We start from the raw sequence: 15,397 nt of genomic DNA on the forward strand, positions 1-15,397 counted from the left end.
TGACTGAAAATTTAGGCTGTACTTAAAAATCAGCAACAGGTATACCTTATTTCAGATGTGTTCCTGAAATGCCAAATTTTATATTAAACGCATCATGCGTAGAGCTCACTTTCTTAAGTAGCAAATGCTTTGATTAAAACCAGTACTTCAGGGGCGCCTGGGTGGCTCAGTGGGTTAAAGCTTCTGCCCTTGGATCAGGATTCTGGGATGGAGCCCCAAGCTCCTTTCCCGCGTTGGGAGCCTGCTTCGCCGCGCCCTCCCGCCCCCCCGCCCCCTGCCCCAACTTGTGATCTCTGTCTGTCAAATAAATAAATAGAATTTTAAAACAAAACAAAACAAATTAAAAGCGGTACTTCAGATGTCTGAATAACTATTCCAAAGACACTAGTTTTGGAAACAGCTTGAATAACCATTCCAAAGACACTTGTTTTGTAAACAGTGTTTGCAGTTAACTTTTATAAAGGTCCTAAAGTAGACATTTGAAAAATGTTATTGGAAGTTATGAAACGGTTCTGTGTTTGTAGACTGGGACTTTGGAAGATAATGTTTCCTTTTAATGGAATATAAGATCACAGTATTTGAATTGGCTAGAACATCTCAGAGATCACCTTGTCCAACCTGAAATTCAAATCTTTTGAGTATTAGCTCAACTCCAAACCTGTCTGTAGGAGGAGACTAAATTGGGCCTCTGCATCCGTCTTTTTAAGCAGGACGGGCAAAACAACGGATTCCCTCTCAAGTTTTTCAGCGCAAGATGAATAGGTTCTCGAGGTTATACGTACTTTTAAGAAATCAGTTTACCCCTCTGACCACTCCTATGGTGCCCGGCGGGCTGAAGCAGTGTGTGTGTGTGGGGGGGGGGAGTTCAAGTATCTAAGTCTTGCTTCCAACAGTCGATAAGCCACGACTTTCTCAGTAACGATCCTGAAGCTTCAAATCACCTACCAAAACTAGTTTTCCTCATTTTATAGGTGATTGTTACACATAAACCGCTCTCTTTGGTGGAGCCCGGTGGCGTCCGACAGCTGCAGCCGCAGCCCCCGGGCTGCCCCCCATCCACTCAAGGGCTTTGCGGGGTGGGATTCGGCCAGGGGTGGCTTGGGGCACGTGGTGGCTAGGGGATCGGAGATGCGATCCCCGCCCCGGGAGCCCCTCTACCAAGAAACGACCCACCCATCTCCCAGTCAGGCCCCTTCCTGCGAAGTTAGAGACTCGATGACCCGTAATGGATCTCCGTTCATTTAACAGGCCCCGCGCCCCCAGTTCCTCAGAGGCCCGCCTCTCTTCAGGGGTCTTCTACCCCCCTGGGGGCGGTGACTGACGACGCTCAGAAGGCGAGAAACGGCTCCCTAAGCCGCTCGCCGGGTCCCTCTCTCCCCACAATGCACCGGGGCCAGCAGGAAGGCCGCTCCGACCCCTAATTTTCCCGCGAATTCAGTTCAAAGAGGCGGCCGGGCCCGCGATCGGCAGCGCGCACGGGCCAACCAAGCCGCGCTCCGCGAGAAGCGCCTCCGCGTGACTGACGGGAGAATCCGCGGGCCAACGGGCTGGGCGGCCGGGCGGCGCGCGCTCCCGCCGGCCAATCAGGACGCCGGGCGGGGGAAGTGGGCGGAGCGAGGCCAGGCTAGGGTGAGCGGCCTCCCGAGCGAAGCGGGGCTCTCAGGAGGAGACACTTTTTTTTTCCTCCCTCCTTCCCTCCTCTCCTCCTCCCTTCCCTTCCCCTCTCCTCCCCTCTCTCCTCCTTCCCCCCTCGGTCCGCCGGAGCCTGCTGGGGCGAGCGGTTGGTATTGCAGGCGCTTACTCTCCGGGGCCGCCCGGCGGGTAGCTGGCGGGGGGAGGAGGCAGGAACCGCGATGGCGCCTCAGAAGCACGGCGGTGGGGGAGGGGGCGGCTCGGGGCCCAGCGCGGGGTCCGGGGGAGGCGGCTTCGGGGGTTCGGCGGCGGTGGCGGCGGCGACGGCGTCGGGCGGCAAATCCGGCGGCGGGGGCTGTGGAGGAGGCGGCAGTTACTCGGCCTCGTCCTCCTCCTCCGCGGCGGCAGCGGCGGGGGCCGCGGTGTTACCGGTGAAGAAGCCGAAAATGGAGCACGTCCAGGCTGACCACGAGCTTTTCCTCCAGGCCTTTGAGAGTGAGTGTGTTTGCGGCTTTGAGGGCAGGAATACCCCCTCTTCCAGCATTAGGGGGCCGGGACACTCGTGCTGGGCCCCCCTTCCTCGCCGGGACTCGACTTGATTTGGGAGTGGAGGGAGAAATTGAGAAATTGTTCCCACTTGAGGGATTACGGGCAAGGGGGTCCGAAGTCTAGGTAGGGCCTTGGTGGGGGAGGTGGATCTGGGGGTGCAGGTGAGGTTCTTGACTCCCCGAAGATTTACCCGAGAGCTTGGGCGGTGGGGCCCCACGTTTAAAAGAGCAGGCTTTTAGGTGGGGAGGTTACAGTTGGACTGAGGATGCAGTCAGATCCCGAGACTAGTTCTTGCTTTCTTTCCTGTCTTTTCTTACTCTAGAAGTACAAGGGTTTCGGTTGTACGTTTTGAGGAGTCAAATTAAGCTTGTGAAGAGAGGAGTGCAGGAAAACCGACCCAATTGTCATTTGCCTGAAATGCTTTCGCACTAACTTGGTGCTGCACGTTCACATGGCACCTTTGGATGCTTGAAACCTTTCAGATCTATCCACCCATTCCATGGGTACATAAACTGAGTCAGGTAGCGCTTAGAGTGTCTACTCTTGAGACTGCCTCGGAATTTTGCCCGTTGTACTTGTCTTAATTCCAGAACATTTTCTTATGCCAGTTTTGGCTTTTAAGGTCCTGTTTCAGGGGCAGAACTATGACTTGATTTGAAAGGAAGGCAAGGTGTCTGGAAACAAACAATAGAATTTATTAAAAACATCGTGACTGTAAATAATCTCAATTGTCCTTTAATGAGTATTAAATCGTGATTGTTTTCCTTCCTGCTTTTGTGTACATTTTATAATTTGGATGAATCGCTAATAGCTAAATAACAGAAACTTGAAAAAACTCGGCTTTACCGCCGAATGTCGTTATTTACAATTTTACCGTGGCATATGTTAAAGGCTTGGTATCAGCTGTGCTTGAAAAGAGGTATTACGTTGTTTAATACCCTTCTCTCATTCTCTCTTACTCGTGCTTCTTGAAATTCTAATTGGAATTTAATACAAGGAATTTCAGTTTTTATTGAAACGAATATTGAACCTGCTTGAGAGATTCACAGTCTTACTTTTGCTTAATCTACTTTGAAAAAATCTGGAGTGCTTTAAATTGGAAAAATGGTGGAGAACTGAAGGGCCGTGATGACAATAAACGTACATGTTTGTATCCCTTCTAAATTATCTTCTCTCTTTTTTATGCATTTGACACTAAAACTAAACTAACTGAAGATTAAGTGGAAATTTAAACATTTCTTTCTAAATGTGATGCAGAGACAAAGCGGCCAAGAAAGTTTAAGCTATTTTTGCTTTCTGATGAGTCTACCTTGGAGGAGTAAACTGTCATTAAGTGCTAGCTTTTATCACACAACAACTTGATTCTTCTCTAGTATTGATCTTAATTTCTGGGAAGTTAAAATGCTTTGATACATATACTGGTGTAGTCAGTTATCTTTAGTTCCTTTTGATACTTCTTTATTTAAAGAAATGTGATACTACTAAATTAAAGAAACTGGTATTGTTGTATTTGTATATAAAATATATATATTTCTTTATATCTAAAGGCAAACGAATTTTAATTAAAGAGCATTTAAAAGCCTAGGGATTTGTTGATTAAAAATATGTGTTAAGCTAGTATTTACGTATTGGGATAATATTTATATTGAACAAAATAGATAAAAACTTCAATTATAATTAAATATTCACTGGAAATTTTAGGTATGGTCTGTGTCTCATTTCTTTCAGTATTGGCAGACTTTCATTATACCTTCATTAGGACATCTGCGAAACTGTTTTATTCTGTTTCAGCTTACTACTAATTTTTTAAAAGACCAGTTAAAAAGTGAAAATTTATTCTGTTATTTAGCATCAATAAATTCTTCTGCTGAATCCAGCTACCTCATTTCAGCTCATTTTTGGGAGGAGATGGGTTATAGTTTCAATTAGCTTAATTAAATCAGTATATTAGTCTTCAGTTCTGCATACAGACTAGTTTAAAAGGTAGCTACCTTAGAAATGGCAAGGCTTAAGCACAAGATTGTAGAGAACCTTAAATTTAAAATAAATGTAATTGAGTTTTGTGAATATATTCCATAGACTGAATGTCTTTTGATGTTACTGTGCATGCTAATTTTCTTGATGTCACTATTTAGTACATGATTTTCATACAGGTGATTGGTTTACATTGGTTATAATACTGGCTGGACTGGTTATTTTCTTGAGAACTTAAGTAATCCTTTTGTTTCCTGTTACCTAGAACCAACGCAGATCTATAGATTTCTTCGAACTCGAAATCTTATAGCTGTAAGTAGTCAATAAAATTAATGAATATTTTTTTTTCTTAGAATTTTGCCTATTTAATTTTAATATTTTAAAAACCTTTTTTTGTAGCCAATATTTTTGCACAGGACTCTTACTTACATGTCTCATCGAAACTCCAGAACAAACATCAAAAGGTACATTTTTATGAATCTTATTTTGAGTTGATCAGACAATGTTAAAGTTTTATTTTAAGGTACTGTTTATAATTAAAGATTAAATATGAAAAAGTGGCTGGTTGAATTGGTTGCCAAGTGATTTTTAATAGTATCATTTTTTAAAATCCTAGTTTATTACCAATTTTTTTCCCTAGTAGAAATGATACAGTAGTGGAGTGAGTGAAGTAATTTTACTGAATAATATTTTTATATTGTGCTATGAGTATTTTCAAGTTTGGTGAAAGCTGAGGATTTAAATATTAAAGGGCTCAGGGAAACTATCTTCAATACATAAATTTAAGTTAATTTTTAAATATTTCTTATATGTTCTAACAACGAAGAATTTGCTTCCATAATGATAGGTTCAAAAAGTCTCATTTTATATCTTTGGTTGGTGGTCTTTCTAGAAGAGGAAATATTTCTGAACTCCATAGACTGAATGTCCTTAAAAAACAAGAAGTCTTAATTATCTAGTTTTCAGGTGGACTCTGGGGGTGTCGATCAGAACTTATTTTTGTTTTAAACATGCAATCTTTAACCATATGTAATTATGGAATGCTAGTTTCTTATCCTACATGCAAGGTGACTGAGTATATCAAATGAACAATTTTAAGTTTAAAGGAAAGAGCTTGTATTAAGCATTTGGTATTGTTAATCTTGACTCACTAAAACCATTAAGCTATCCCAATAGACTTTGAAACCAAACTCCTTTAGAGCCTCCTACTGATTATTAAGTAAGCATCATGTTTCTATGGCAAGACTTGGTTTAGCTTTGTGTATATACGTAGGTGTACTTTGAAGGATTGAAATGTTAAAACTATTTGTCTTCTGGTAATCTTTCTGAACAGAGAGAGTATGCAAGTGATTGCGTGTTTGTGTGCGTTATATTTAATAGGTGAAGCTTGCCAAGAGCCTAAATAACTGGGAGAAGAAGGTGATGGATTAGGCAACAGAATTAAATTTGTCAGCTCTTTGCCTGTCTGTGTCATTATTTGATCTATGCCAAGGTTCAACAGACTTTTTCTGTGAAGGAACAGATAGTAAATATTTTAGGCTTTGTGGTCCAGGAGGCAGAATTAAGATTATTAGTTAGAATGTAAGTAGATACTTACACAAAAAGAAAAAAAATGTTAACAGTTCTTTTTATTGATAAAATTTAAAATCTAATAATTGAGTACAGTGTTTTGTAAAATATGCCTGCTAGTGAGAAGTGTGAGACTCTTTCATTTTTGTGTGGTGGGAAGAGATGGCATTTACCTTAATTGGGGTTTGGTTACTGTTCAAATCAATTGCACATATTTATCCATAAAAGCCATTCTTAGCTTGTGGTTTGGGTACAGGCAGTAGGCAGGATTTGGCCTGTGGTTCATGGTGTGCTGATTTATTCTATAAAACTAGGAGATTTTGATTAAGTAGTACTTAATCTTTTTCCTCTAGTATTTTTAATATGGAAGATCAGTTATCATTTAGGATGCGGCCTGATTTTAATTTAAAAGTGATTAGTTTGGGGATGCCTGGCTGGCTGTCAGTAGAGCATGAGACTCTCGATCTTGGGGTTGTAAGTTTGAGCCCCATGTGGGTGTAGAGGTTACTAAACATTTTTTTTAAGTGATTATGTTTTTTCAAAATAATGAGTTAATCCATAAATTAAAAAATACATTTAAAATCTAAGTTCATTATTGTCATGTTTATCAGACTATTTGACTGTCTCATTGTGGGATACATTTCTGTTGTCTGCTAATAGGTAGAGACGGGCTTAAAATCTTGGTAGAAGAAATTACTTTTCTTAATTTATTGCTTTTTAGGCAAAAAATTGTCTTTCGGGGGAGTTTTGCAGCTGTTTACCAGGCAATAAACATAGAAATCCCATAGTTTTTATTCCATGCAAAAATGCATTAGGAATCATTAATGCTTTTGTTATATGCCTGGCTTATAAAAGACATTGAAATTAATTTTTAACAAATTACACAACTTATAAATCCTCAGATGAGTGCTGTTCTTTTCAAAGTAGCTGGTGGCTTTGGAAGGTGGTGAATTTAGCCTAATGCTGTGGTCTTTGTTAAACATGTTTTTGGGACTCCTTTTATAAAATCGCTTTTAATAACTATCCTTTGCTCAAAATGTTTTGGGACTCCTTTTTTACTATTATAACAGCATAATATTCATTGTTGGAATAAATATGTCACTCCCTTTGAAGTCATACAGTCCATTGTGATATTAATTCTAGTGTGTTTGTTAAACTCACCTTGTACTTGAGTTTCACTTCATAGAAGTATTGACATTCTGTAGAGTAACACAACACTCATAGAGTGGAAATATTTGTGAGGAGAAGGGCATCTTTTATTGAATCCATTTTACTAGAGTTCATGTAAGTTGTTTCTGAATCCTCCTAAGAAAATTTCCTGGAGTTTCTTGAATTTCTTGAATTTTAAAAATATTCTCCTTTTTGATGATCTTTTGATAACCATTTCCCTTGTTAAATCTGAGCTGCTGTAGCAGTATCTTTCTAAAGAACAGACATACTTGGTGCTGGGAGTGAGACTGCTTTTGTATAGTTGCTTATGTGGTTTGTTTTGTTGTTTTTCCTAAAGAAGGCTGGATTGCCTATATTATCTTAACCTATTTCACACGGTTGTTAACACTCACCTTTCCTATGCACACCTCCATAATGTTGGAAGAGGTGAACCTTGTGACTTAGTCTTAACTTTTCTTTCTTACAGACAGGATTTCTTCTTAATCATTGCATAAAGAAAAACTTATTATTCTTAAAAGTTTCCAGTAACTTTACAATCTTCCTCAGTAGTACATTTCAGTATTTATACTGGAAAGTTCTTTGTAACTAGCCTAAAATAATCCTACATTTTTCTTCTTTCTTCTCTCTTATCTGTGGAGATTGAAAATGTATTGCCATCCTTCTAAAGTACTTGCTTTATGCTCTATTGGATGAAACATTAATATTGAAGTTTTCAGTAACTCTAAAGGTAAAGAGAGAAGCTTTTTTTTTTTTTTTCCTAAACAATCTTTTCTTAATGGAGGCTGTTTTTCACCTGAACTATAGATTGCATCAATTCTGCTCTTCCTTATTAGTATTTTACTGTAATATATTTACATTAACATTTCTATACTGATAATTTTTTATTATAGTAGTTGAGTACAGTAGCTATTATGAGGAAATGAGCCTGATAGTAATTTCTAGTGTCTGAATTCAAGGTTTACAAAGTAATTCATGTGGAGTACATTAAGTTTTTCATGTCGTAAGTTTGAAGAAAATATATGAGTTGAGAAGAAATACTCATTTTCAGTTAACATATGTGGGTCTAGATTTTTAGCTTCTGTCTGTAGGACACATATAATAGACCACCTTAAGAACTAAGATAAGGCTTGCTTTAGAGTCCATTCTTAAATTGCTTGGGAGTATATGGGAGTTATTCTTAATTTAAGTTTCTGTTTTGTGGAAAAAGTACTTTTTTCTCTTCAACTTCTGGAGTTAAAAGCTAATAATTTTATTATGATTTGATGGGCATGTCCCCTAAACTTCAAAATTTTTCCATGATGGTTGATAACCATCTCTTTATTATGACATATCATTTAACTTTAGCCATTGCTTATAATCTTTGAGGATGTTTTGTTTATTTCAGATTTTTTTAGTAAAATATTTATTTTTATGTAATAGTGTTAACACATATTTGTCAGGTTACTTAATAGAAATAGATGAATGTTTCAAAATATGTGATTTGCATTTGTTTGGTTCAGTCCAACAGATGCTTGAATAGCTTTCAAATGTAAGGTACAGTGATGTGGCTTTCCTTGAAGAAAAGCAGTCTCTGCCCTTCAGGAGCTTATAGTCTAGGGGAAGAAATAAAATATTTATGCAAGTTCACATTTATGACACTATATGTCAAAATAAATATAAGCCAGTTGTCATAGGTAAGGGGAAATCACTCTGGTTTGGGACTAATTACAAAAGGTTTCATGGAAAAGATAGCTTTTGAGATGGGACTTGAAGGGTTGTCTGCTGTATTATAACGTACACTGTTTCAATGTAGTATTCATTGTTATGGCTAACTATCCACAATTTATCTTATTAAAAATAATCAAAATCAGATTTCCAACTTGCCTATTACGGTGACAATAAAGTATAATCTTTTTTTTTCCCAGTCGAGAAGTGATTATTTTGTTTATCTGTTTCTTTCAGGAAAACATTTAAAGTTGATGATATGTTATCAAAAGTAGAGAAAATGAAAGGAGAGCAAGAATCTCATAGGTAAGATAACCTATCAGTTTACATTAAGTGACATACTTGAGGAAAGAGGAAAAAATTTTAGTGATCATTTCTCTAGTGATCACCCCAATATTGTAAGGAGTTAGAAGGAACCTTAAAGATCAGTTGGTCCAAACTCATATGTAAAAGGAATTACTAATTCTGTAGCATCCGTGGCAGAGAACCCTTAAGCCTCATCTTAAATAACTTCAATCTGGCAACTCACTGTTATTCTAAGGCAGTTGTGTTCACTATTATTTATTTACCAGTTTCTTGCATGTTGACTCAAAGTTTTTGTAGCTTTTGCAGTCGGTATTAACCGTACTACCTCACATAAGGAGGGATGGAGACTTCTATTTATGGTATACTTACTATATATTAGATGGTATGCCAGGTTCTTCACAATATCACATTTCTTCTAAATAATTGTCTTTAAATCTGAAAGAGGCTGTCTTTTCATCTTGTCCTTCCCCATATTTAGGCCTTTCAAAGTATTCCTAACTTTATATTTGAAATATGTTTTTCACATAAGAGTTTCAGAAACTTGACCCTTTGAACAGAATCTATTTATTGTATGTTTTCAAATGTAATACCTAGAACTAATCCCTAAAAGTTCTGACTATATTGCCCAAGCTGAACAGTGCGTTTCCATTTTTTTCTTTGATATGTAAACTAAAGAAAGTTGAGTATCATTCTAAAGAGGCAGAGGAACTTGGGTGGTAGTTGTTTATTCATTGACTACTTTTAGGGAGAATACAAAACTAAAAATGTTAGATTTTTTTTAAAAAATGAAACTGGTTTTTAAAAAAAATTTTTTTTGATTGCCACAACAGATTGTTGTCTCTCAAAATTTTAAATCATAACTTATCGATAAAGATAGGATGTACACTGACTTAATGATACTTTATGATTTTTCATTTTAGTAACTGGTATGTCATTTTTGCAGTTGCTTATATGTTAAGTTTGGCTTTTGAATTAGGTCATTTTGTTACTTGAATTGTAAAATCACATTTTTAATTATATATCTTGCAGGATTGTACTGTAATTTATATTTCCATATCTAGGCAATCTTGACTTGTAAATAAACTGTGATAGTCCATCCTAGAAACTGAGATCCCAAATCTTTACCGAATCTGTCTGTTCCTGCCCAAGGAGTACTTAAAACATAGAACTAAGAATGTTCTCCGTATATGTATATACGGAGTATATGTACTTCCTGTTGCTTGAATTTCTATTCCAGATCCTTGTCTGGTTACCTACCCTAGACAGAGTTCTTGGGATCCTCAGGGCCTTTTTTATGTAAAGTATAAGCTGTAGTCAGAGCCTCATCTTTGAGGTTTCCTGTTTCTTTTCTCCCAAACATTTTAATAATTTGCCCTCCCGGTCTTTCAGAGTTTGTGTGGGAAGGAAGAATGAACCAAGAAGAAAACTTGACCCTTTTCTTTATCTTTCCTATTAAGGCTCTATCTTTATCACTGCTAAACCTACTGGTATCCCTTTGTGACATTGGCTTTGATAAATATTACAGAGCTTCCCTTAGAATATGTGTTGTGAGGGAAATAGGTAATACTAGTCAGTTCTCTTTGAATAATCACTCACCCATTATTTTTTTTCCTTTTGACCCAGTCGTTTCAATAGCTAGGCCAGTACTCCAACGACTGAACCACTCAGGCATCACAGGCCAGTACTCTTAACAGAGGTGTTTTTAATTCACAGAAGCATCAGAGGGTTGCAAGAATTCCTTCCTGTAATTTTGAAAAACAACTTTTTCAGTCTTTAGGATCCACATGATACTAGTGAATTGGCCATTTCAACCCCCCAAGATTGATCGATCCATCTCCCTCTCTTTCTCTGCTTGCCTTTCTGCCTACTTGTGATCTCTGTCTGTCAAATAAATAAAATATTTTAAAAAAAGAAGAAAAGGGGGGGCGCCTGGGTGGCTCAGTGGGTTAAAGCCTCTGCCTTCGGCTCAGGTCATGATCCCAGGGTCCTGGGATTGAGCCCTGCTTCGGGCTCTCTGCTTGGTGGGGAGCCTGCTTCCCCTCTCTCTCTCTCTCTCTGCTTGCCTCTCTGCCTACTTGTAATCTCTCTCTATCAAATAAATAAGTATTTAAAAAAAAAAAGAAATTTCAAAATAAAATATCAGACCTAGGGATGCCTGGATGGCTCATTTGTTTGAGTGTACCTTCAGCTCAGGTCATGTCATGATCCCAGGGTCCTGGGATTGAGCCTTGCATCAGGCTCCCTGCTCAGTGGGGGAGCCTGCTTTTCCCCCTCCCTCTCAGCTGCTCCCCCTGCTTGTGTGCACGCATGCTCTCTCTCTGTCAGTAAATGAATAAATCTTTTAAATAAATAAATAAATAACAGACCTAGCTGTGTTGGAGCTTAATGGCCAGCAAGGTACTTTAGGCCCCAGAGGTGTTGAGTTACTACTGTGTGCTAAGTGCTTCAGCATCACTCCATCCCTCAGGATCTTTATGAATGTTGTAGTGTCACTCCCAGAGACACTAAAATAAATTGGGGTATTGCTTTGTTTTACGTTTACCCCCAAGGCTTGGTATTATTAAATCATTTAAACGTATTTCTCATCTCAAATTAGGCATAATCTTATTGTTCCATTAAACTTATCACATAGCACTGTTAGAAGTTCCCTAGACACCAATATGTCATGCCTGCACTGTAAAACTTTGTAAAATCTGTGGTCAGATTCTTTTACAAGAAAATAAAATTAATCTTTGTTTTTCCCTGATATTAATTAGCAGAAGTTAAGTCATATACAAAAACATACCTGTCTTCCCATTTATATTTTTTATTCTGTACCATCTCCGACAGATCTTACTCAGTTTAGTTGGATCCTGGATTTGTTCAGCCATGGTAGCCTGGTTATCTCTGGTTCCATTGGTTCTCATGTTCTTTCAGCACTTGCAAAATTGTAATGTCTCTATTCCCAAATCCCTTGTATTTCATTCTCCAAAAGTTCAGTGGAATATCAAGATACAAATACTGTAGTACTATGGCCACAAAGTAGAACAATCAACTACCTGACTTATGTATGTCATTTGTAGTAACTTATAAACCAGGCCAAATTCCCAGCATTATCTGTGCAAAATGAAGTTGGTGTTCAAGGATCTTTTATTGACGTACATTCTAGATCTACCATTGTCTTTACTAGTCACAGATATTGGCAGAACATAATAGGGGAAGCAGCTGATGGGGGAAAAATGGACACTTCATGGTTTTTACTTCTTGAAGATGTCAGTCAACATATGGCAGTAGGCCATAATTGACATTGTAACCCTACCTCAATAATAAACCCTATTGTTCTTGAAGATTGTTTCTTTTCTTGGGATGCCTGGGTGGCTCAGTCAGTTAAGCGTCTGCCTTCAGCTCAGGTCATGATCCTAGGGGTCTGGGATTGAGCCCCACATGGAGCTCCCTGCTTCTCCCTCTTCCTGCCGTGCCTCCCCTCCCCTCCATTTGTGTTTGCTCACTCCCTCTCTTTCTCTCTGACAAATAAATAAAATCTTTTTATTTATTTGACAGAGACACAGTGAGAGAGGGAACACAAGCAGTGGAAGTGGGAGAGGGAGAAGCAGGCTTCCTGCTGATCAGGGAGCCTGATATGGGGATCCATCCCAGGACCCTGGGATCATTACCTGAGTGAGCCGAAGGCAGATGCTTAATGACTGAGCCACCCAGGCACCCCAAATAAATAAAATCTTTAAAAAAAAATTGTTTCTTTTCTTGAAGAATGGCTTCTGAAAACTCCATACTAATTAGAAGATTTTAGAAATTCATAGTGGTTGTACCTTCAGTCTCAAGTTTTTCCTGCTGTTTATCCTTGCTTTTTTTGGTGTGATGGAGTATATTTAAAATATCTTTATTTTCTTTTTAGAATGTCTGACATAATTCCTTGTATTCTGTCCTCTTCAATTCTTATTTGGGTTTTGAATTTATTTTGGGTTTTGACCAAGTACTATGGCTTACTGGAATAAATTTCTGGTCTTTCTTTAGTTTTCTATCCTAGCAGGATCCCAGGAGTCTTTTGTGCTGTTAGTACTACCAGTTTTGGAATTCTGTAGTCCTGACTCCTTTGACTTCTTAAGTGCATGTCCATTGGCTGAAAGATAGCATGAAGGGATTTCCAAATTGGAGTTGTGTGCAAAAGTATTTGAGTTAAATGAAAAGCAATATGTCTCCTCTCTTTTCCACTTAAACATCATCTATTCCTGGTCCTCTTTTAGCAGCTGGAGAAATCCCCTCAAAAGATACCAGAACTAGAACTTTTACTAGGGACATTTTCAAGTTTTAGTAGGTTGATAACATAAATTGCCTCATCACTTCTTATTTGTTGTTATCACCTAAGCTTTTGGATTAGTAATCTTTCTTTTCTAAGCATCTTTTGTATAAAGAAGTCCAGATCTATTTTTTTTTTTTCTGATATCCAGTTTTCTTAGTGTACCAAGTCCAGAACTTTATACTAGTCTTAGGGCATATAATGGTGAACAGAACAGATGAAGACCTTGCCTTTATGGAGGAAAAAGATATAATCGTATAATATGTACAGTTGTAAAATAATGGCCAGGGAAGAAAAAATAGGGAAACTGAATGTATGAAGCAGGTGATCCAGCTCTTGTTTGGGATGTTGGATTTGGAAATAATGATTGGTGGTCAGGGAGGGCCTCCTTAAAAAAATGAGCTGAGATATGAAAGATGGATATAGGAGTAAAATGGGGACTGACAGGGTGAACAGATAGGTGATTCTGAATAAAGGGAATAGTATAGGTATGTCATTTGAGGCCAGAGCAGCTGACTAGAAACAGTAAGGAGAGTGGCTAAGGCTAGAGCAGATGACCATGGCCAGATAATGTAGAGCCTTGGAGGCTATTTAAGGATGTTGGTCTTTATCCCAAGAAAGCCATAAAAATATTTTATTGTTATTTCTTTAAGATTTTATTTATTCATTTGATAGACAGAGATCACAAGTAGGTAGAGCAGCAGGCAGGGAAGGGAAGCAGACTCCCCACCAAGCAGAGAGCCCGATGTGGGCCTCAATTCCAGGACCCCAAGATCATGACCTGAGCTGCAGGCAGAAGCTTAACCCACTGAGCCACCCAGGTGCCCCATAAAAATCTTTTAAATAGTTATATTGAATTACTGGTGTTTCCCTACCCTTTTGTAGATTTAACTGCATTTTTAAAACTTAAGTCTGCTTCTTAACTCAGTTTTATGTCTTTTCCACCATTAATGAGATCTGATGTGTTTCTCCCCTTTCTTTGTTTTTTAACAATCTTGTATTGGCTAGAAGTTTTGAAGTTACTTTTAAATCGGCAACTTTTCATGTTTGGGTTTTAGTTGTTCCTATTTCAGAACTTGGGCCACAGATTATTTTTATGTACTTATTCTTGAAGGTGCCTTATCAGTCGCTACTGAACATATCCGATTCTTAAGTGTTTAGTATAATCTTTGAGTTTACAATCATTCCTTTATATTTTGTCTATTATACTTCTAAAAGGGGATTTATTTATTTGTAAAGGACTCCATCCCCTCATTCAGCTTTATCTTCTCATTACAAAGTGTTCCTATCCTTGTGTCCCGACCTTAGAAGAAATCCTGGATTCCCAGAATAATGGGCTTGATGTAGTCACCAATTTGTCAGTTTTAAACTTTATAGCATGAAATGTATAAGAAAAGTTGGGTAACTAACTTCTAACAGTGTTGATGCCAAATAGCTTATCATCCTGTTATGAGGTAATACAGCCATAACTCTAGAAATGAAGCCTTACACCTGCCATTGTTAGATTAATGTGTACAAAGTAGAGGCACTAATCTTAGTCTCTTTCCAGCATAAAACCTTGGTCCTTTGGTGAGATCTGGCTATTCTTAAAATTTGAGTTTCTTACGTGAATGAATGTCATCTCAGAATGTTAGTCCCTTATGAATTTAAATTTACTTCATTCTGTAGACAGTTTTAGAATTGTTAGATGTTTATGCTTGAAATCTTACCTCAAAATTTCAATTCCTCATCTAGTTTCCTATTGCCCCATTGGTTGCTTCCTCAGAAGATATAGATAGGGCACGTATCACAAAGATGAACCAAATCCTTATCCTGGTATCTAATCCTGATTAAGTTAGATCACATGCAGCCTGAAACCAAATAGGCCTGACTATTCCACATGTTTCTTTGCCTTCCATTCTGATTTAGCTTAGCAATTAAGATATGGACAGAGCCACAAGAGAGGGAAGAGGGTAAATCAGGAAGGGAAAGAAAATTGCCCTTTTTTCTTGAATGAAACCATCTATGGGAAAGAGAAACTAGGCCTCATTGTTTTGTTTTATTCTAGGTACATATTAGAGTGTTTACTTTTAGAAGGGGGAGTTAGAGGAGAAATTGTGCTTAGCAAATCACATTCACAAAGTTATTTTTTAAGCTGGTTAATTGAAATTTGGAGTTCCTTTTCCTAAAGAAACAATGTTAGAATGATAGCTTCCTATT

General features: G+C 38.3%; 1 protein-coding gene across 2 annotated transcripts in view; it reads left to right on the plus strand.

The window, feature by feature from the left end:
* The first annotated feature begins 1,689 nt into the window (after positions 1-1,689).
* LOC111151219 (SUZ12 polycomb repressive complex 2 subunit) overlaps positions 1,690-15,397 on the plus strand; it is a 40,781-nt gene continuing 27,073 nt past the window's right edge. Inside the window, exons 1-4 of one of the 2 annotated variants that reach the window (XM_022509014.1) lie at positions 1,690-2,127; positions 4,421-4,467; positions 4,555-4,619; positions 8,836-8,904. In XM_022509014.1, the coding sequence (XP_022364722.1) occupies positions 1,854-2,127; positions 4,421-4,467; positions 4,555-4,619; positions 8,836-8,904 (455 nt within the window). In that variant the 5' untranslated portion in view covers positions 1,690-1,853. The remainder of the gene's footprint in view (positions 2,128-4,420; positions 4,468-4,554; positions 4,620-8,835; positions 8,905-15,397) is intronic. The other variant, XM_022509015.1, reaches the window with a different exon arrangement.

This window comes from Enhydra lutris, unplaced genomic scaffold (assembly GCF_002288905.1).
Source record: "Enhydra lutris kenyoni isolate GAN:26980312 unplaced genomic scaffold, ASM228890v2 scaffoldscaffold26, whole genome shotgun sequence".
NCBI classification, from domain to species: Eukaryota; Metazoa; Chordata; class Mammalia; order Carnivora; family Mustelidae; genus Enhydra; species Enhydra lutris.